The sequence below is a fragment of the Cydia fagiglandana genome, chromosome 4, assembly GCF_963556715.1.
Source record: "Cydia fagiglandana chromosome 4, ilCydFagi1.1, whole genome shotgun sequence".
NCBI lineage: Eukaryota > Metazoa > Arthropoda > Insecta > Lepidoptera > Tortricidae > Cydia > Cydia fagiglandana.
Genome location: NC_085935.1, coordinates 2414184 through 2436169, shown reverse-complemented (window position 1 = coordinate 2436169; position 21986 = coordinate 2414184). Strand labels below are relative to the sequence as shown.

The window sequence follows — 21986 nt, the reverse complement described above, 5'->3', positions numbered from 1 at the left end:
CTGTTTACGACGTTTGCTTTCCACACGATCGAACATCATCGACGACAAAATGGTTCGACCGTGTGTTTGTGCTGTAAAAGCAAAAGCTACGTAGTCTGTGGTAAAATTCAGATTTGACGTTGACGTTTGGAGGATAAATACTATTTCTATTTTAGTGAATCGTTTACGTAAAACAACAATAATTGTTTTTTAGGCCCGTCGTGAGTTTTCAAAGTTCAGCTAAATCCTCAGTGCAGTGAATGCCCATAATGGCAGAAACGTGTGATTGGCAGTTAAGATGTACGGAGCTGAAGCACCGAGGTTCTCACCTTTTACAATCCGGCCAGTGGTCTGATTGCTCGTTCCTGGTGGGCTCGGAGCCGCACCAGGTCGTGGTGCCGGGCCACAAGCTCATCCTGGCCATGGCGTCGCCGGTGTTCGAGGCCATGTTCTACGGTGGTATGGCTGAGAGGAACGAGCCAATACCGATTTTGGATGTGCAACCGGAAGCTTTCAAAGCGTTGCTAGAGTGAGTACAGCTTTAGTTCTAATTATAATTCACCTGTATCACTCATTCCCAAGTTTTATCAATTCACCAGACAGGCAGACACCCGTTTTTCTATTATATGGATGGATACTTCAAAGGGCCTACTAAAAAAAATAGAAATTTTGTTATCTGCCTCGCTATCGCTCTTGCTTATTCAAGCGATCTCACTAACTTAATCTCTATAATTCACAAATTGTTTCCATTTAACTTGCAGATATATCTACACAGACAACATAAATATAAGCTCTTTTGACAAAGCCTGTGAGCTGTGCTATGGAGCCAAGAAGTACATGCTGCCGCACCTGGTCAAGGAGTGCACGCGGTATCTCTGGTCCGACTTGTATCCAAAGAATGCATGCCGCGCTTACGAGTTTGCCAGATTATTTGAGGAGAGTGTGCTTATGGACAAATGTTTACAGGTTTGTTATGTTGTTATTGTGCTCAGTATAAATAATAAAACAGCCTTTAATATTGAACTGTTCGAATTATATTTTATTTAATGTTATTAACCTTTTAAACGGAGGAGAGAACAGTGAATCTTTAATCTAAATATGTATTGTACACCAATTCAGATAATAAGCACCAACACGAAAGAAGTGCTCACAGACAGCAGTTTTGAAGAAGTTGAACTCAGCACAGTGATCACTGTGTTCTCGCTGGAGCACCTGAACGTGGACAGTGAGCTGGACCTGTTCGAGGCGGCGGCGCGGTACGCGCGTGCGCAGGCACGCCGCCAGCCCTCGCCGGGGCCCGCGAGCCCCAAGCCCGCCACCAGCGACGAGAAGGTCAGCCATAACAAGCTATCTCTCTCGCCTCTTAACGTTCAGTGTTGGCCGAAAGTTAATGCGAATTGAAAATGTTGGCCAAAACCACTATAAATTGAACCTTAAACCGTAACGGACGATTACAGTTTATGATTCAATTAATAATGGTTAACACTGTTAACGTTTCTATTGATTGAATTGCTATGCTTCGAAATTCGGCATTCGCAAGTCTTAACTTGACAAGATAAAACGTAAATATTTGCACCCCTGAAAACCCATTATTATGCAATAAATTATGAATTATGAAACCCTGAAATCGACTACCTAGACATGGTTGCAAGCGTCGTACGACATAGTATTACGTAGGTATTCGCACCCCTGAAAACCTTGAAATCGAATGCCATGGCGATTTTTACGAATGAAACATTATCTATATATTTGTCATTCAGTTTAAAAGTCAAATTGGGCCTTTCAAGTAGATGTATGTTTTTATATCCTGATATATTGTCCCAGGTGGTAATAGTGGAGAGCAGCGCGGAAAGCAGCCCTCTGTCGGGGTCCGGCGAGGGTTGTACCGCGAACGCGGGTTGCCCGGGCTCGGCCAGCGAAGCCCGGCCGCGGTCCGGCGCGGAGGCCGACACACCCGGCGCAGGCGAGGGCGCCAAGATCGACTCTGAGTCCGGCCCGAGTGAGGCCTGCACCAGGACAGGTCAGTTTCCCCAGCGCTTTATATACCTCACTTAATTCAGCGCTAAAAAGTGCCATTTTGCCAAGTACGTACACGTGCCGATCGAGACATGAAATATAACATTTGAAACTGTGTAGGTAGTGAAGTCAATAATTTTTGGTAAAGATTAGTTTTCTCACGAAAAACCATTTTGATACACTCGACTACTTCGGGACTTATGTAGGTAGATTTAAGTTTGAAACGGAAATCCTATAACTGAACTGATTACATGTGTAATATAATAAATGAATATGATCATAAACCAAAAATACCATAGTATTTTCTCGGAAACGTTCATATTTGTCATGCTACTTCAGTCAACCTCAGTATTTTATGTACAGAGACTGACTGAAATAGCAAGACACGTTCGTACGAAGCAAGATGGAAGTCTATTTTGTATTAACTCTCTTCCTGTTTCATTATTTTTTTTTTACTATATAACATTATGCCTAATTATTTTTATTACTTATTTAAATCAGTAATAATATGCATGCACTAGATTAAGTAGTTAACTAGGTTAAACATACTTTAATTTTCACATGCCTAACGGCCGAATGTATTAAGGTTCAATATCATTATTGTAACATCTCATGTACCATATGTTCTTGTGAATAAATGACAATACAATACAATACAATACAATACGTTTCCGTGAAAATACGATAGAAAATAATAATGCACTACATACTACCCCCTTATTCGTAAACGTTTACTAAAGTTAACAAACCGATAATAATCGTTTGTCCCTTTCCGACGTATTGGTATGATGGAAAGGGACAAACGATTATTATCGGCTTGTTAACTTTAGTAAACGTTTATGAATAAGGGGGTAAATCTGTACTCGTTTGTCCCGCAGACAAGCTGAGCATCCGTCACGCCATCGAGAAGATCCGCTTCCTCACGCTTACGCCCCAGCAGTTCGCCGAGGGCCCTGCGCGCTCCTCGCTCCTCACGGAATCCGAGGCCTTTGCGGTCCTCATGAACATACTCTCCAGCAGTTCTGATGTCCCTCTCCCGGTCGGCTTCAGCTCCTGCCGGGTGCCGAGGAAGCAGCTCATCGGCAGCGGACCCTCCAATAATGTAATGAGACCTCGCCTTGTCGTACACCCGCATGGGGTCAAGCGGCCTCCAAGATGCTACTGAAGCTTACTAACTGCATGTCCGGATTATTGCTGCTATTATATGCTACTTTTCATTTAACTTAACAAAGGTTCTGGTATTTCCTTAGAGCATTTAGACTGGAGATGACATCACTGTAATTTCGAAACAATCTGCCGACTTTTGCGGGGGAGGGGACGTCAAATGTATTGCTATTTCTACATGATTTGCACGTAACGTACAAATAGCCATGTCAGTCCATACAAAAGTTTGCACAATTGTGCAAGTTTTTCGGCAGAGGGGTAAGCTCTCAATGGCCTCTCCAGTTATTAAATGCTCTAAGGGTATTTCACCCACCATATTACACTAAACAGTATTTAGTTTTATAAAGTTCTGTTCACAAAACTTCACTAATCACCCAATTTCTCACAATGGTCTTTGTCATTAAGGGTTATCCATTAAATACATCACACAAAAATTCAAACTTTTGGATCGCCCCTCCCCCTTCTCACACTTTTTCATAGGAAAGAGATAAGTATTCAATGCATACTGTCACACTTGGTATGAGTTCAGTTCGTTCGTCACTGTGGACCAGATATACCTATAGAAAAGCTGTTTTTTTTTCTACACAAGTATTCTCGCGGAGCCCCAACAGATGCTTTGCGGAGCCCTAAGGGGTCTGCGGAGCACACTTTGAGAATGGTCGATGCCGTGTAGGTCCTTTTCATTTCATAAAAAATTTGCACACCGTTTAATATTACATTACACCACAGTAATATTTCCTTCAAAAAGTACCTCTTCACAAATTACCCAGTTTCTTGCATTTCACACACCACACTATATTTCACAATCAGAAATACTAGTTTTTCAATTATTCGTGTTGTGAGTTGTCTCTTATGTCTAAGGTACTTGTCCGTTATTGTCGTAATTTTTCACAACTTTATAATTATTTTGTACAAATCAGAAGACTGGTATTTTTATAAACATTTAAGTATTTATTGTTTTTTTTTTTATTGATTTACTTTATTTTTTGCAATATATGATATGATATGATTTTCGCATAAATAGTTTGTGATTTATTTTTATATTTTTTAGCTCTGTATTTTGTGTAGTTACAAACTTATAGGTTTGATGTTTCATGATGGCAAATGTTTGTGATAGTAAAAAGGTGAAATTGATTGTTTTTCAGTTAGTTTTTGTTCTGCGACTACTTATGCATTTTACGTAATTAACTGTATGCCTAAAATGATACGAAAGTGAGACAATCGATTATATTTTGCGTTACAACCTTCCGTATGCTTCACAAGTAAGATTTTTTTATATTATTAACGTAGATTACTTATTAACTAGTTGGAAATCAAAAAGAAGTAGCATTTTATACAACTCATTATCATTACATTATTGATTTATTTCGGTGGTAAAACTGGTAAAACAGCACTCACAATGGTTATAACATTTAAAATTTTTACGTTTTGAATACGTATTAAAATAAAACATATTTATATAGGGTCTATCACGATTTTTTTTTATTATATGTGACCACGACCAAACAAAAAAAATCGCGAAAGACCCGATATGAGTATGTTTTAATATGGTCACAATATGTTGTGTGTGTCCAGATGCCGACGTTCACGGTGGACACGCCGTCGCCCGTGATGGTGGAGCACCCGGAGCGCCCGCTCGCCGCGCTGCCCTACCCGAGGCCCCGCCACGATGGTACGAACCTTACTTTACTATACACGCCACGAATATTTACTAACTAGTTTGTTGCCGGTTCCGTATTGGGATACCCTCCTCCAATTAAGGGGGGACTTCAATCTTCTCGAGGCAGATGTGTAGGGTTGGAGCTGGAGTAGCTTTATTTGACGTTCATCAGCGCATTGTATTATGCCTACTTTAATAATAAACTGTCTTTATTCGGTATTCGGCTAAAATCGACACACCATTACACACATTAACACCAACTTATAAAGGAAAAGATACAGTTAAGTACCGCATATACATACACAAACACTTATAAACTAGTGGTCATGCGAGCCGTAGACCACACGAAACGCCATGACTCCGCCATTTTCAGCATTTTACGAAAACTAAGTAAATTCTGGACCCGGGTATGTCCTTAAACTACGTCCAAGAGGACCCGGGTATGTCCTTAAACTACGTCCAAGACCACCGGTGGACGGGCAGCAGCGTCCCTCAAATTCGGTGTACTCGACTGCGATCGCCAACCCGCCTGCCAAGCGTGGCGATTATGGCATTCACCCCCCAGGGGGAGGCCTATGTTCAGCAGTGGACGTCTTATGGCTGAGATGATGATGATGTTGAAGTAAATTCTATATAATTATCGAACTTACAAAATTTCACGAGAATCGGTTGGGAAATGCGAGCTAATAAGAGCGAAAGCATTTTTGTCCAAGTCTGAATCGCAAACCTATTTTTTATCAGTCCCAGGTGTCCGACTGTCCTCTTCCATCCACACGCTCTCGGCGCTCGGCCCCGAGCACCTGGAGCGACACAGCAACGACTTCAACAAGATCTACTGCCAGCGGCCCATCATACAGCACACGGACTGCCTGAACACCAGCGTTCTAGACTGCTCCGTGACCTTCATGGTGGATAAGAACATCTGTCTACTCGGGGTTCAGGTGAGTCTTCTATATTGTCTTATAGAACAATGACCAGGATCAGTCCCAGGTGTCCGACTGTCCTCTTCCATCCACACGCTCTCGGCGCTCGGCCCCGAGCACCTGGAGCGGCACAGCAACGACTTCAACAAGATCTACTGCCAGCGGCCCATCATACAGCACACCGATTGTCTGAACACTAGCGTTCTAGACTGCTCCGTGACCTTTATGGTGGATAAGAACATCTGTCTACTCGGGGTTCAGGTGAGTCTTCTATATTGTCTTATAGAACAATGACCAGCATCAGTCCCAGGTGTCCGATTGTCCTCTTCCATCCACACGCTCTCGGCGCTCGGCCCCGAGCACCTGGAGCGACACAGCAACGACTTGAACATGATCTACTGCCAGCGGCCCATCATGCAGCACACGGATTGTCTGAACACCAGTGTTCTAGACTGCTCCGTGACCTTTATGGTGGATAAGAACATCTGTCTACTCGGGGTTCAGGTGAGTTTTCTATATTATCTTATAGAATGACTAAGATCTACTGCCAGCGGCCCATCATACAGCACACGGATTGTCTGAACACCAGCGTTCTAGACTGCTCTGTCACCTTTATGGTGGATAAGAACATCTGTCTACTCTGGTTTCAGGTGAGTCTTCTATATTATTCTTATAGAATGACTAAGATCTACTGCCAACGACCCATCATACAGCACACGGATTGTCTGAACACCGGCGTTCTAGACTGCTCCGTGACCTTCATGGTGGATAAGAACATCTGTCTACCCGAGGTTCAGGTGAGTCTTCTATATTGTCTTATAGAACAATGACCAGGATCAGTCCCAGGTGTCCGACTGTCCTATCCCATCCACAAGCTCTCAGCGCTCGGCACGTGCACCTGGAGCGACACAGCAATGACTTCAACAAGATCTACTGCCAGCGGCCCATCATACAGCACAGGGATTGTTTGAACACTATAGCGTTCTAGACTGCTTTATACAAAAATCACGCGAGGTGTTTTCGTCTACATTTTGACCCCTCTCCCCCCCGTTAATTTGCTGTCCTTAATAGTGTTTACATATTAGCCACGTGTACAGAAATTAAAGACCTTTAACACAGTCTTTTTAACATTTCAGGTTCCAACGCAAGCGCCAAGCGAAGAGAGCGCCGTATCCGCGCTCGGCGGCACCGGCTACTCGGAGCTGCTGTACGCGCACCTGCTCGACGCCGACGGCGCGCGGCTCACCTACACGCACTACACCAACCGCGTGCCTTACAGACATCTACTGGACATCATGTTTAACAGGCCCGTCTATATACAGAGGAACAAGGTGAGCCCACTTCTGTACTCACATCTGTTAGGCGCTGACGGCGCGCGGCTCACCTACACGCACTACACCAACCGCGTGCCTTACAGACATCTACTGGACATCATGTTTAACAGGCCCGTCTATATACAGAGGAACAAGGTGAGCCCACTTCTGTACTCACATCTGTTAGGCGCTGACGGCGCGCGGCTCACCTACACGCACTACACCAACCGCGTGCCTTACAGACATCTACTGGACATCATGTTTAACAGGCCCGTCTATATACAGAGGAACAAGGTGAGCCCACTTCTGTACTCACATCTGTTAGGCGCTGACGGCGCGCGGCTCACCTACACGCACTACACCAACCGCGTGCCTTACAGACATCTACTGGACATCATGTTTAACAGGCCCGTCTATATACAGAGGAACAAGGTGAGCCCACTTCTGTACTCACATCTGTTAGGCGCTGACGGCGCGCGGCTCACCTACACGCACTACACCAACCGCGTGCCTTACAGACATCTACTGGACATCATGTTTAACAGGCCCGTCTATATACAGAGGAACAAGGTGAGCCCACTTCTGTACTCACATCTGTTAGGCGCTGACGGCGCGCGGCTCACCTACACGCACTACACCAACCGCGTGCCTTAGACATCTATTGGACATCATGTTTAACAGGCCCGTCTATATACAGAGGAACAAGGTGAGCCCACTTCTGTACTCACATCTGTTAGGCGCTGACGGCGCGCGGCTCACCTACACGCACTACACCAACCGCGTGCCTTACAGACATCTACTGGACATCATGTTTAACAGGCCCGTCTATATATAGAGGAACAAGGTGAGCCCACTTCTGTACTCACATCTGTTAGGCGCTGACGGCGCGCGGTTCACCTACACGCACTACACCAACCGCGTGCCTTACAGACATCTACTGGACATCATGTTTAACAGGCCCGTCTATATACAGAGGAACAAGGTGACCCACTTCTGTACTCACATCTGTTAGGCGCTGACGGCGCGCCACCTACACGCACTACACCAACCGCGTGCCTTACAGACATCTACTGGAAATCATGTTTAACAGGCCCGTCTATATACAGAGGAACAAGGTGAGCCCACTTCTGTACTCACATCTGTTAGGCGCTGACGGCGCGCGGCTCACCTACACGCACTACACCAACCGCGTGCCTTACAGACATCTACTGGAAATCATGTTTAACAGGCCCGTCTATATACAGAGGAACAAGGTGAGCCCACTTCTGTACTCACATCTGTTAGGCGCTGACGGCGCGCGGCTCACCTACACGCACTACACCAACCGCGTGCCTTACAGACATCTGCTGGACATCATGTTTAACAGGCCCGTCTATATACAGAGGAACAAGGTGAGGCCACTTCTGTACTCACATCTGTTAGGCGCTGACGGCGCGCGGCTCACCTACACGCACTACACCAACCGCGTGCCTTACAGACATCTGCTGGACATCATGTTTAACAGGCCCGTCTATATACAGAGGAACAAGGTGAGGCCACTTCTGTACTCACATCTGTTAGGCGCTGACGGCGCGCGGCTCACCTACACGCACTACACCAACCGCGTGCCTTACAGACATCTACTGGACATCATGTTTAACAGGCCCGTCTATATACAGAGGAACAAGGTGAGCCCACATCTGTACTCACATCTGTTAGGCGCTGACGGCGCGCGGCTCACCTACACGCACTACACCAACCGCGTGCCTTACAGACATCTGCTGGACATCATGTTTAACAGACCAGTCTACTATATACAATTATACAGCGGAACAAGGTAAAATGTTGACTATACCATGTTGAAATTACTCTTTATTATAGTCGCCAGTCGCCACAATATTTTTTTTATTTATTAAAACAGTAAAATAAACTTATTGCGACCTTAATTTTGTTGAAATTAAAAATAAAACAAGTACAAGAGTTTTTGTTTTATTTACATGACCCAAGAGACACACATACACACACGATTCATACACGACACACAGATCATGACGCGATTGGTAATTCTTGTAATTTCATCCATGTTCCAGGTATACAAGGTGGGCATAGTGTTCAACAAGGTGGGTTGGTACCCGATGGGCTCCTGCGCCCAGCAGGTGGCCGCCGAGTCCGTCTTCTTCAACTTCGGGATTGGGCAGTCGAGCGACTCGGTCCGCGACGGCCTCATACGGTCCATCATATTCACGTACTAGCACACACACGGTGGATACGTCCACATCACCTAGGGTTGTAGTCTGTAACATTAGGTAGTCAAATAAATGTTAATGTGTTTTTGCATTTTCGGTTACTTTATACATTATCAGTTAACTAGCCAAATAAATACTGCCGGATTTTCCTCATCGTTCTGGCTTTAACCTAATCATTTAATCGTGTTATGTTTGATCATATCTGTCGTAATAGCGTTTTGTTAGAGAGTGAATCTTCTTCTGTACCTAAACTGAAAATCATAATTAGATTCCAAAAAAGTAGGACAATGTTGCCACTTTTTACTAGCGCCTCTTGTATTTCTATGTAAAAATATAAGTACATTTTTAAATCGTAGGAGTAACATTACCAATAAATAAATTATCTTAGCGTGTTTATTTATAAAAAGCGATTTACTATGTTACAAACAAATTATTGCAGTAGCAACATTTTTTTGAAAAAATGTTGCCACTTCTAATTACGATTTGCAGTATAGTACTATTATTTATTCTGTGTTCTTCTGTCTAACTGTGTAGTTATGGCCACAATATGTGGCGTTATGTGTGTACACCTACGCGTAAAGCCCCCTCCAGACTATGAGCGTGAATCGCGGGCAAAGCCGCGAACGCAAGTGTGGCGTCGATTTCGCAGATTGTTCACGCCTTCGCGCCTTGTTCTCCGTTTTTTGTCGGTATTTCGGCCCGCATCAAAGGAGACGCGAAGCGCGAACTTGCAAGACTCCACATTACACAATATTTTGGCTCCTCTGTGGCAAGATAAATATGAATTATATTATGATTATATTATATTAACCAGCTATATTTACGGTTTTACAATAAAACAAAATGGAAAAACAGCTAAATCACGTATGATGCCATAGATAACTAACAGTTAAACTCGATCAGCTGATGCTTTTCCGCCATATTGCCGCAAACCAAACTGCGAAATCGCCATGAAGTGTGCGAGTGTGGAGTCATACGTCAACTTCGCGATATGTTCGCTCCGCGACGTCGCGCCGCGATTCACGCACATAGTCTGGAGGGGGCTTAATACAAGTGTAGACCCTTTAGTGTGAGTTAAGACCACCTTAATATTATGACAATAAGGTCTATTATGGTTGGTGTGTTTTCGTGTTATCTATAATGGCAATTGTTTTATGTAGATTTAAGTAAAACGATGTTTATATTATAACATTTATACCTAACCTCAGTAAGCCTTATAAAGGCCGAATATGAATTATTAGATGTAGAATACACGTTACATAATAGCTGCTACCTACCTATCTAATTGTTATGCATATGATACTTCATAAAAAGGTATATTCCGGTAATTCCGAGTCATTCCAATTATAGGTAATTCCAAAAATTGACTATAATATGATGGGATGGGATATATGTAAGATGCTTCACTGATACTAGAATACACCTTGTACATAAGTATTATTTAACAAAACGGTAACTTAATTCTTAACAGCAAAAAATTTAGTACCTATAGGTAGCAAAAAACCGGGCAAGTGCGAGTCGGACTCGCGCACGAAGGGTTCCGTACCATAATGCAAAAAAAAAAGCAAAAAAAAACGGTCACCCATCCAAGTACTGACCACTCCCGACGTTGCTTAACTTTGGTCAAAAATCACGTTTGTTGTATGGGAGCCCCATTTAAATCTTTATTTTATTCTGTTTTTAGTATTTGTTGTTATAGCGGCAACAGAAATACATCATCTGTGAAAATTTCAACTGTCTAGCTATCACGGTTCGTGAGATACAGCCTGGTGACAGACGGACGGACGGACGGACAGCGAAGTCTTAGTAATAGGGTCCCGTTTTACCCTTTGGGTACGGAACCCTAAAAACTAGTTACGTAGAACAGATACATATGATTTGGCTAACCTTCTTTTAATAAAAAACCGGGCAAGTGCGAGTCGGACTCACGCACGAAGGGTTCCGTACCATAATGCAGAAAAAGGCAAAAAAAACGATCACCCATCCAAGTACCTACTGACCCCGCCCAACGTTGCTTAACTTCGGGTTAAAAATCACGTTTGTTGTATGGGAGCCCCAATTAAATCTTTATTTTATTCTGTTTTTAGTATTTGTTGTTATAGCGGCAACAGAAATACATCATCTGTGAAAATTTCAACTGTCTAGCTGTCACGGTTCGTGAGATACAGCCTGGTGACAGACGGACGGACGGACAGCAGAGTCTTAGTAATAGGGTCCCGTTTTACCCTTTGGGTACAGAACCCTAAAAATTAAGTTATACCTATGCATTTTATTTATGTTTGACTTCTGCCTGTACCCCAAGCTCCTAAATTAATTTTAAACTTATCATTTCAGTTTAGTTTCGAATTATTATTTCGGAAAAAATGGGTTAAATTCCGTTTTTTATTTATTTATTTATTTGCTGAATAATAAATAAATAAAATCAATCTTAATACATCAAAGTATTTATTATGTACTGATATTAATTAAAATGCAATGTGTATAAAATAAAATAATTGTTTGCAACTTTTGCGTTTTGTTTTTTCCTGAAAACCTTTAATATTTTTAACCGACTTCCAAATCCCAAAGGAGGAGGTTATCAATTCGGTTGTATGTTTTTTATTTTTATTTTTTATGTTTGTTACTCCATATCTCCGTCATTACTGGACCGATTTTGAAAATTATTTTTTTGATTGTATGTATATGCATACAGATTGGTCCCGTTTTTGTTAAAATCCAGTTCTGATGATGGGATCTATGAGGAATCGACGGAACTCCTCAAATCTTAAAGGCATACATATGGTGATTTTTGTGTTTTTATCAACAAATCAAGCATATACATTCAAAAACGTGACATTTGATGAAGTGGAACTGCTGATGATGATCAGAACGGAACTCTTCAACGACGCATAGTTCACGTTTGGCGATTTGTCCTCTTCGTTATGTTTGTTAAGCAAGTTTAGTTTTTAAGCCACATTTCTGTCAAGCTCGAGTTCTGATGATGGGATCCATAAGGAATCGAGGGAACTCCTCAAATCTTAAAGGCATACGTATAGAATTTTTTGTATTTTCATCATAAAATCAAGCATTTACATTAAAAACATAATGGTTTTCCATTTACATTAAAAACATAATTAAATAATTTTGAAGGTTATTTCATTAGTATATTTTTTCAAATCTAATACTTTATACAAATAAAAATATTCATTATACATACATACATGCAGTGGTGGCCGAGTGGATATGACGCCTGACTTTCAATCCGGAGGTCGCGGGTTCAAATCCTGGCTCGTACCAATGAGTTTTTCGAAACTTATGTACGAAATATCATTTGATATTTACCACTAGCCTTTCGGTGAAGGAAAACATCGTGAGGAAACCTACATACATCTGCGAAGAAATTCAAAGGTGTCTGTGAAGTCCCCAATCCGCATTGGGCTAGCGTGGGGACTATAGCCCAAGCCCTCTCGCGCATGAGAGGAGGCCTGTGCTCAGCAGTGGGACGTATATAGGCTGAAATGATGATGATGATGATGATGACATTAAAAACTGTCGCATTTGATGAAGTGGAACTGCTGATGATGATCAGAACAGAACTCTTCAACGACGCATAGTACATGTTTGGTGATTTCGAATTTCGATTTTGACTTGGACTGGGACCCGGACTCATACCCGGACCCGGTTCGGACCCGGACTCGGACTCGGACTCGGACCCGGACTCGGACCCGGACCCGGACTCGGACCGGGACTCGGACCCGGACTCTCACTCAGAGACCCGGACCTTGACCCGGAAAACCATTATGATACCTAAACTAAATAAACCACTATGATTACCTACTATAAAATGTGGGTATGATGATGCCAAACCCCTCCCGCTCAAACTCCCTTACACCGCACCGCATGCGCCGTTAAGTGGGTTAGGTTAGGTTTGAACTGCGATCCTCACAGAACCGAACAAAAGTGGGTTAGGTTTGGTTAGAACTGCGAGTCTTACAGAAACGAAATGCTACTAGAAAAGTGGGTTTGATTAGGTTCGAACTGCGATCCTCACAGAACCGAACTGCTATCAGAGAAGTGGGTTAGGTTAGGCTAGAACTACGACCCTTACGAAAACGAAATGCTACTAGAAAGTACTGGTTTTACCTCCTTTTCTACATAGTGCACCATCTACCATAAAATCTTTCACCGGGCCCCATAGAAGTCGGTTTTTTTTTCTTAAAAATTATTGATAATATAAGCTTTACGGGACTTGCCGGCAGGAAGGGGAGTCACGAATATTTTGCCACCGTCTGCACAGCAGAAGTAGAAAGAGAGGTATTAAAAAGAGGTTGGCACAACAATATTGTTGAAAAACCTAATCGTAGAGGAATTTTTGAGCATTTCACCAGCTTAGCTATGTTCGTTTACTGTATAATAACTATACTTGGTCAAGCAGATCTTGTCAGTAGAAAAAGATGGCAAATTTGAAAAATGTAGGCGCGAAGTGATATCGTCTCATAGAAAATTTGAATTTCGCGCCTTTTTCTACTGACAACATTTGCTTGACCATCTATATTCTCATTGCAGTACAGTCGGTTACACTTTTATAGGAAAAAATAGGGATAGGCTCATATCACATATTAGATGCATCTAAAGATTTTGCTAAATTTAAGACCTTAAACACTGCGACACAAAGTTGAAATTGACCGAACTAAACTATAGTCATTGTGCGCTGCTAATCCAAGTGAAACAATTAAATTAGGTAATGAAGTAATTAGCCTATTAAACATTAAGTTCCAATTACATTACAATAATATTTAAACCCTGTTACTCAACCAGATAACGACGTTATGATAAGCCAAGTAGATTTTTAAAATCGGCCTCATTGCGAAAGTAGGTAACCGGGCCGGCTACGTTTCGTTGCATCACGGTAAAGTGTACGTCAAACATGACGTGGCCTAAACTCTTAGCTTAATCTTTAAAAACTAAATAGCTAATTTAAACACCAAAATATATTCAGTTTGATAGCGTAAATTCAAATAATCCCAACAACCATTCTTCCTTAATTATTTGAGTAATATTAATAACCAAAATTAATTATTTACTGGATGACTCATCTGTACGTAGCTACACCCGTAAACGCGTTCTGTCAAATTTGACTTTTGTCATGTTGGAACTAAGCGGATTTCATCAAGTTTAGTGGAGGAATTCGCGTTGTTTTTTCCATATTACAATTAGTTCCCGTGTTGTTATAAATAAAAGCGGACTCATGCGGCTTTGTTCGAGTTCTAGACAGTGTTATTTATAACCAGCGGCTGTGTTATTTGTGATAGATAAATGTTATAAGCTATAATGTCTCGGAATCGATGCGACGGTCTGCTTGCGCGAGTGGATTTTCCACTTTACACGCTTCAGACATTGACGAATCGGCATGTTTTGGTGGCCGGAGGCGGCGGAGCCTCGAACACAGGCGTCGCGAATGGATTCGTGAGTATTATCCCTTTGTTTACGAAATTTGAACTAATTGTGATAAATCGACTAATACTACGTGTCAACGCTGTTATCCTTGAACTAAGTCTGTGTTATTCCATGTTTCTTTAAACGGCCTCACATTCACTTTGATTCTGATGAGTCTGCATTTGTTTTTGTAGGAAATATTCGAGCTATCGCATAATGGGACGAGGTTCGTGGCGGAGGAGGTGATGAGGCACGAGACGGGGCCTAACGTGGTGATGACGTGCGCGGTGCGGACGGCCGACAACCGTACGTTCCTCACGGCGGGCCAGGAGAGCCACTGCCAGCTCTACCGGGTCAACATCCGCATGGTGGACGCTGCGGAGATGCGGCGGGGCAGCTTCCGCGCGGAGAATGGACTCGTACGGCGGAGGAGGCGCACTGTGTCGGAGAATGAGAACATTTCCAAAACAGACAAGAACAGCAATACTATGGAGAAGAGAATGTCATTTGAAATAAGGCCCAGCGACAGTGTCCAGACAGATTTCGGGTAATACTTTTATTTTAAATACCTAGTATAAAACGTACGGTTTATTCCATGGTTTCTTCTAGTCATTTATACCATCAGCTCTTATAGGGACCCTAGCCACCTAGACATGAATATGCAGTTTTATACCTTTTACCTGATAATAAAGTCCAATCACAAATTATATAATGTTATTAACTCAACTGGTATTAAGGTCCTCAACATTCAATTAAAATCTGTAATGAGCTGTTTTCTGCTTTATTATGTCTCTCTTTTCTGCATCATGCATGAATGAGAATGATACAAATCAGTAATTAGACACATATTTCATGGTTGCATTCATATAAAACAAAGACTTAAAAATAGTGATGGTTTACATGTGCCTGAATTAGGATTCCCTGTGTTTCAGGTGTGAAATATGGCAAACATTGTTCAAGCAAATTAATTTTCACTTACAAAAAACGGGGTCCCTTTGTTTCCCATAAAGTTTTAAGTCATAATGTATTGTTTGTCATATTATCGTTAGTCATAAAACTGAAACCGTTAACTTTTCAGGATTTTCGTAAGGTTATTCTATAGATAGGTTAGGTTAGGTTTGTTTTATGGCAATCCTGAAAAGTTACGCGTTTCCGAGAAAAACCAATTATGACTAACGAAAATTCGGACAAACAATATATTATGACTTAAAACTATTTGGGAAACAATAGAGACCCACAAAAAACACATAATAATTTAGCAGCTTAATACTATAATACATTTATCATAATAATGACTGCAATAGTTGAACAATGGAACAACAATAATGCATTAATGAGTTGCATGGGTGAACATATTTAGTATACTGACGCTGCCACAATTATCAGACTGTGACCAACTGACCACACTAGATTTCACAGTACACAAATGAACATTTAGTACTTTCTTCAAGCCTAGTAAAGGTACTTGTAGACTGCTTCCATATGATGGTCTTGGGTAGTACACAATTGTGTTTTTATAAAATTTACTACATTAGACTTGCCTTATATGACCATGTTAAATACGATTTTCCGCATAATATGCCATGTTAGATTGGTCCTATAACTGGTTTTCATACATTATATCATGGTTGACACGCTTTCCCGCTTTTAGACGCGTTTTCGACGCGGTCCTTTCGGAATTTTACAGGGAATTTACTGTGCCTATGTCAGACTAATGTGATCAAGTTAACTTCGAAAAATAAGTTATTGGCACCATCCCAGACCTCCACCACCTCCTGTCTCCATCATCAGATCAGCTTGTTGGTACCATAATATTGCATTGCCATCCAATTTATACATGCATGCAAAATTTCAGCTCAATCGGAAACCGGGAAGTGGATCAAATTTAACTTGCAAGATTTGATTACACAGACAGACAGACAGACAACGGTCAGGTGAAACTAAATAAAAGCTTGTAAAAAACAACTCATAGTTACATACCTATAATGTATAAGCTACTTATTGAAGCAAACAAAGAAGTAAGATTAGAAAGTTATCTCCATTCTGAAGTCATGCTAATGTGCATTTCAACTGTTTTGCATTCCATTGGAGCATGGCATGAGTTGGCATCTACTTTTACTTGTTATTCAAGTAAAAAAGTGAGCAAACTATAAATAAACTGATAGCGAACCTTTGATATAACAATGCATGCATAAGTTATTTTAGAACCAATTTTTTCTCAGGCTTAATTTTATTATTAATTAACTGCCGTCATAACATGATTATGTGATTACGTATACAGGTGAAGCTCACGACAGTTTGAATACGATTATAATTTATTTGTTTAGGTATTTAACAATAGATAAATAAACAATTCCCTTTGACTGGTAATTTATTTATTTAAGTGTATGGTGTATTAATATTGTAGGCAATATAATCATGCTACTAGTATAACTAATTATAAGTCGACATCCAGGCTACGTAGCCAATCGCAGGTAATCAAATTGTTTTACATAAATATTTAGTTACTGAAGAGTGGTATTAACATTGGCTAATTTTAGTTAGCCATGTGATTTGCCCTGTGTCTCTTATTTAGATAAGATAAGAGCTTTATTTCCATACCAGTATGTTACATAGGTTACATAATCGACCCTGGAAGGGTATAACAAAACATGTTGTAATTTTTAACAAGCAGAAACGTCTGCGAACGATACCCAACACAACAACACAGACAACAACACAACACAACTACCCAACTACAACTACCCAAGACAGTAGTTTTTCCACTTTTAAATTTATTCTAAGCTTAAAACATGTTGTATTCCTTCCCAAAAACTCATTGGTACGAGCCTGGGTTTGAACCCGCGACCTCCGGATTGAAAGTCGCACGCTCTTACCGCTAGGATTGTGTATGGTAACATTGCTGAGTGGTTGTTGCAGCCCGGACCCGCTGCAGAGGGTGGTGCGCATCAGCCACAACGGCAAGCTGCTGGCGACGGGCGGCGCCGACTGCAAGGTGCGAGTCTGGAGCTTTCCCGCCATGCAGTTACTATTCGTACTGGATGCCCACACTAAAGAGGTGAGTAGTTTGTATATACCCCTGTAAGGACCTCTGCAAAGGTTTTTACACTACATATACTTTTCTGCTGTCGGCTTGGAGATCCAAGTGCAGGATAACTGGCGGAAGATTGCGGGGCAACTGACGCTTGTGTCGAAAGCTGAGACTCATTTTGGGTCACTGCGCCTTTAAGTATTTTATTTTTTGAGTAAACTAGTTTCGAATTTTAGAAACTGGACTTTTCGCTGGCTAAACAAAAATAACATACATTTTTTTCAGTTGGACGACCTAGACTTCAGCCCTTGCGACTCCACACTAGCGAGCATCGGTAAGGACGGGCTGGCGCACTTGTGGCACACGGCGCGCCGCGCGCCGCCGCGCCTCTCCGTCACGTGCCAGCCGCCCAACGGCAGCAAGTACCTGTTCCGCCGGTGCCGGTGCGTATAACACGGTTACCTGACTCTGGTAGGACTGTCTACAGCCCATCTCAATCTTATGATAAGTATATACTGCCCAGTAATCGGCTGCTGTTGCGATTACAGTCATCTAAGTTCTTCCCGCTCAAATATATACACCAAACCTTAATTTTGCATGCCATGCTACGATTACCTCTTCAGGTGATTTTAATATTCCCTTAAATTGGCAGGAGTATCATAACCATTTTTAATGGCTCCAAAAACGTTAGGGCCGTTGAGTTTAGTACTATGCGCCAAAGAGAATTTAGACTAGCTAGAGGAATATTGTCAAAGTAAATTATGTAGTCAGTACATTTACTGCCATCTATCGACACAAATAATTAAAACTATTAGAACGCCATTTGACTTTGATCCTTATTTTTTCACCGATATGTGTTAAACTTATTAAATGTCAAAAAGTATCGTCATCTACTCGAGGAAAGGCCAAAGTTATGGTGCGGTACATGGACAATGGTCCTCTATTTCAAATACTCTGACGTATTTTGCGTATTAAAAGGTTAAGAACGAAAACTGGCAAAAATGTTTATTCAATACCCGAAATACTAAATTATTTACAGATTCGGCTCTATAGAGGACAAGAAAAACGAATATCGCATGTTCACGATCGCCAACCCCCTCGCGCGCTCCGGCAAGCAAAAGGGGCTGATCCAACTCTGGGATCCCACCAATGGGGAGCTTCGGAAGACTGTGATCGTGAACGAATCACTGAGCGCTCTGGCTGTGAGGGATGATGGAAGATTTGTGGGGGTCGGGACCATGTTTAGTGGCTCTGTGGATATCTATGTGGCGTTCAGCTTGCAGGTTAGTAATGATACAAGTCTACGATCCCACCACGAGCTTCGGAAGACTGTTATAGTGAGCAACAATTCAATGTTTGTGTATAATTGCAGCGAGTGGTGCACGTGCCGCGCGCGCACCGCATGTTCGTGACGGGGCTGGAGTTCCTGCCCACGCGCGCCTTCGGGCCGCCCGTCACCAGCGGCGCCGAGGCCGCGCTGCTGTCCATCTCCGTGGACAACTGCCTCGCCGTGCACAGCCTGCCCTACCCGAGTGAGTATACCTTGGCTGCAATCCCTGCCCTACCACAGAATAAATAATAGTACTGTACAGAAGACTCACTATCAAAACGCGTCTGTTACGATCAGGACAGATATGGCTGCTAGGTGGCGACAGCGCCACGCACGGCTTATGGCTAACCACCAAAATTGGTGTGGAACGGATGTACTTTTAGCTACCTGTTGCAAAGCGACGAAATCGCAGAGAGAGCCACGGCTGGCCCTACCTTAATTCTTTTTTATGATGGGTACCTATAGGAAGCACGAGCAGACGAATTGCCCGATTGATGCAACGCCAGAGGAGTAAATGCGTTAAGATAGGAGTATCTAAAATTCGGAAATACCGCAGGCGACAGTTCATTCCATAGTTTAGCTGTGTGAGGAAGGAAGTTTCTGGAGAAACACAGTTAAGGACTGCCAACTATCTAAGTGGTGAAGATGGAAATTTTTGGATTTGAATTTGGATTTTTTTAATGAAGTTTTATGCCCTGGATGCCAGCCCTTTAAGCCAAATCTCAAAAAGGGGCAAGCTATGATGGCGCCATCTATGCAAGCCTTTGACAGTTGCCAACCCAATTCCTCGGAGCACTCGTTATATGTATGTACAGGCGTTTCAATTTCATTCTACAATGTTTTTTTTTTCTTTTTCAGGAACTATGCCCGCCTGGGTTGCCATCATTCTAATAGTTTTCGTCCTGTTCTGTACGTTTACATTATGTTCGTATCTAGGTATTTAATAATTATATTATTTTAATTACGTATTTGTAAGTATCATGGGGTTATGTTAGTATTTAATTTGCATTACAAGCTCATATACATAGTTAAATGTATGTATTTAATAGGATCAATCGAATTAAATGAAGTGCAATCTTGCAACACCAAACAAATGTGTATCATTGGTTAGGTTTATTTACCTTTGTCGGATTAATGCCAAAAGGCATTTTCTACCAGTCGGACATTGGACTAAAAAAGATTGACTTATTGCATGGCCCTATTTATAAAATGTCCAAACTGAATTTTGTAGAAAAAATAAAGGCTTGCACTCCGGGAGTGCCGGCAGAAGTGAAAACTCAATGACTAGTCCAAAATGTCTGCAGCACTATGTATAATTGACCCTCGGAGTAATTAACAATGGAGCCGCCATTAACAGGCGTTCCCCTCTGTCGAAAATAGGCGGCCAATGGTCAACCACATGTCAACCATATGTATGGACTGACGTTTATCTGACATGACGTACCTATACATTTGATGTGCCCCTCCCCCGCAAAAAACGGCAGACTATTTTGTACCGAAAATTTTAGACATGGCGTCTCCGTTGTTAATTACTCCGAGAATTGACCCATCCTCCTTTCTATTGAAAAACTTTAGTTCCGAAATTGCTGGCCAGCCTAAATTTGTAGCGTTAATTGTTTAAAATTCGAATAGAAATTGTAAAGTTAACTTGCAGACCTAGCATCTAAATATATTTGGTCATGATATTTTGAGTTTTATTCACCAGTACTAGAGTTCACTATTATTAGCGATTTCATCAAGATGTAGCTTTATTGAATTATATTGGAGTGATATAGTTACAATGTAACTATGAGTTCCTCGTATTTCAGCCCAAGGGCTGAGCTTTATTGCTTAATATAATAACGTTATGACTAAAGTTCTTTGGTGAATAAAAACGAAACAGCAGGGGTTACGCGTTACGCTGTCTCGAGTTTATCATTTTTTCCCCACCTCAAAAAGTGCAGCGCCGCTAAAGAAGTTTTCACTTCAGAAAACTAAGATCCTTTCGCTGGATCTGCAGTAGTGGGTCAAGAATAAATAAAACAGCTATTTTATAATTAATATTTAATTCAGAACTGAGAACATCCTCCTTATCTCAAATCAATTTTAGGTACCTGTCAAGAGACTTACATGTGGTTCTTGTCTATAAAACATGGATAATTTATATTGAACTTTCTCAGAAATATATACCAAAAGTATCTATTTTTGTTATATACTTGTGACAAGTTATGTCCTAAACTAAAATCAAAGTTGCACAGAAACCGCCATCACAGCGGTAAAACGTCATAATATCTTACACTCGAATAGAAACACAACTTCAAAATGCGTAATACTAACCTAAACCTTACCTAAGTCCATACATATGTGGAATATCAAATGCCATAGGCCCTAAAGGTCGGTGCACATCGGATGCGCACCGCACGCACAGGCCACGCAAGCTATGTGATGTCTCTTATGAGGATTCATACATTAAATACCACGGGCACGTGCACATCTACGCGTTCGTTGTGCACAGACCTCTAAACCAACCGAATTTCAACGCGGCTAGCTACAAATTACTTTCATACAAGACCGACCCATTGTAATATGGAGTGGCCAAGGTCCTCTAGATATATTAGGGCCCCCCCACATCTGGCGTCTTTCGAGCGTCGGCGTCGGTCCAGCGCTATGGAAAATGACGTCGCTGCGCAGTTGCGTCGACGACGTCGACGCCGGCCATAGAATTGTAGACGCCGACGCTCGAAAGACGCCAGATGTGGGGGGGGGGGGGGGGGGCTTAAATATATTAAAGTCCTCTAAAGATGTTACGGATGTAGTGCATAATTATTATCCATCGTATTTTCTCGGAATCGTTCGTATTTATCACGCTACTTTAGTAAACGTCAGTACTTTTTGTACAGAGACTGACTGAAATAGCAATACACGTTCGTACGTTTCCGTAAATACTAAGG

General features: G+C 41.9%; 2 protein-coding genes across 2 annotated transcripts; both read left to right on the top strand.

Annotated features, from left to right (window-relative positions):
• The first annotated feature begins 138 nt into the window (after positions 1 to 138).
• Positions 139 to 9298, top strand: LOC134663468 (kelch-like protein 26). The gene is made up of 8 exons (XM_063519839.1): positions 139 to 508; positions 741 to 945; positions 1099 to 1282; positions 2874 to 3097; positions 4735 to 4831; positions 5561 to 5760; positions 6879 to 7073; positions 9125 to 9298. The coding sequence occupies exons 1-8, from the start codon at positions 240 to 242 to the stop codon at positions 9284 to 9286; spliced, it is 1536 nt and encodes a 511-aa protein (XP_063375909.1). The 5' UTR covers positions 139 to 239; the 3' UTR covers positions 9287 to 9298.
• A 5098-nt stretch (positions 9299 to 14396) lies between these two features.
• LOC134663467 (prolactin regulatory element-binding protein) lies at positions 14397 to 20150 on the top strand. Its single transcript, XM_063519838.1, has 7 exons — positions 14397 to 14725; positions 14890 to 15242; positions 17615 to 17753; positions 18012 to 18169; positions 18766 to 19009; positions 19099 to 19258; positions 19915 to 20150. The coding sequence occupies exons 1-7, from the start codon at positions 14591 to 14593 to the stop codon at positions 19998 to 20000; spliced, it is 1275 nt and encodes a 424-aa protein (XP_063375908.1). The 5' UTR covers positions 14397 to 14590; the 3' UTR covers positions 20001 to 20150.
• The last annotated feature ends 1836 nt before the right edge of the window (positions 20151 to 21986 follow it).

What these genes read in the sequence shown, in the direction of transcription:
- LOC134663468 (XM_063519839.1), top strand. Translation starts at nt 240, where the DNA reads ATGCCCATAATGGCAGAAACGTGTGATTGGCAGTTAAGATGTACGGAG. An exon ending in GCTTTCAAAGCGTTGCTAGA is followed by an intron (nt 509 to 740) that starts GTGAGTACAGCT and finishes TTTAACTTGCAG; the next exon opens with ATATATCTACACAGACAACA. An exon ending in TTATGGACAAATGTTTACAG is followed by an intron (nt 946 to 1,098) that starts GTTTGTTATGTT and finishes ACACCAATTCAG; the next exon opens with ATAATAAGCACCAACACGAA.
- LOC134663467 (XM_063519838.1), top strand. Translation starts at nt 14,591, where the DNA reads ATGTCTCGGAATCGATGCGACGGTCTGCTTGCGCGAGTGGATTTTCCA. An exon ending in CAGGCGTCGCGAATGGATTC is followed by an intron (nt 14,726 to 14,889) that starts GTGAGTATTATC and finishes TTGTTTTTGTAG; the next exon opens with GAAATATTCGAGCTATCGCA. An exon ending in TGGATGCCCACACTAAAGAG is followed by an intron (nt 17,754 to 18,011) that starts GTGAGTAGTTTG and finishes CATTTTTTTCAG; the next exon opens with TTGGACGACCTAGACTTCAG.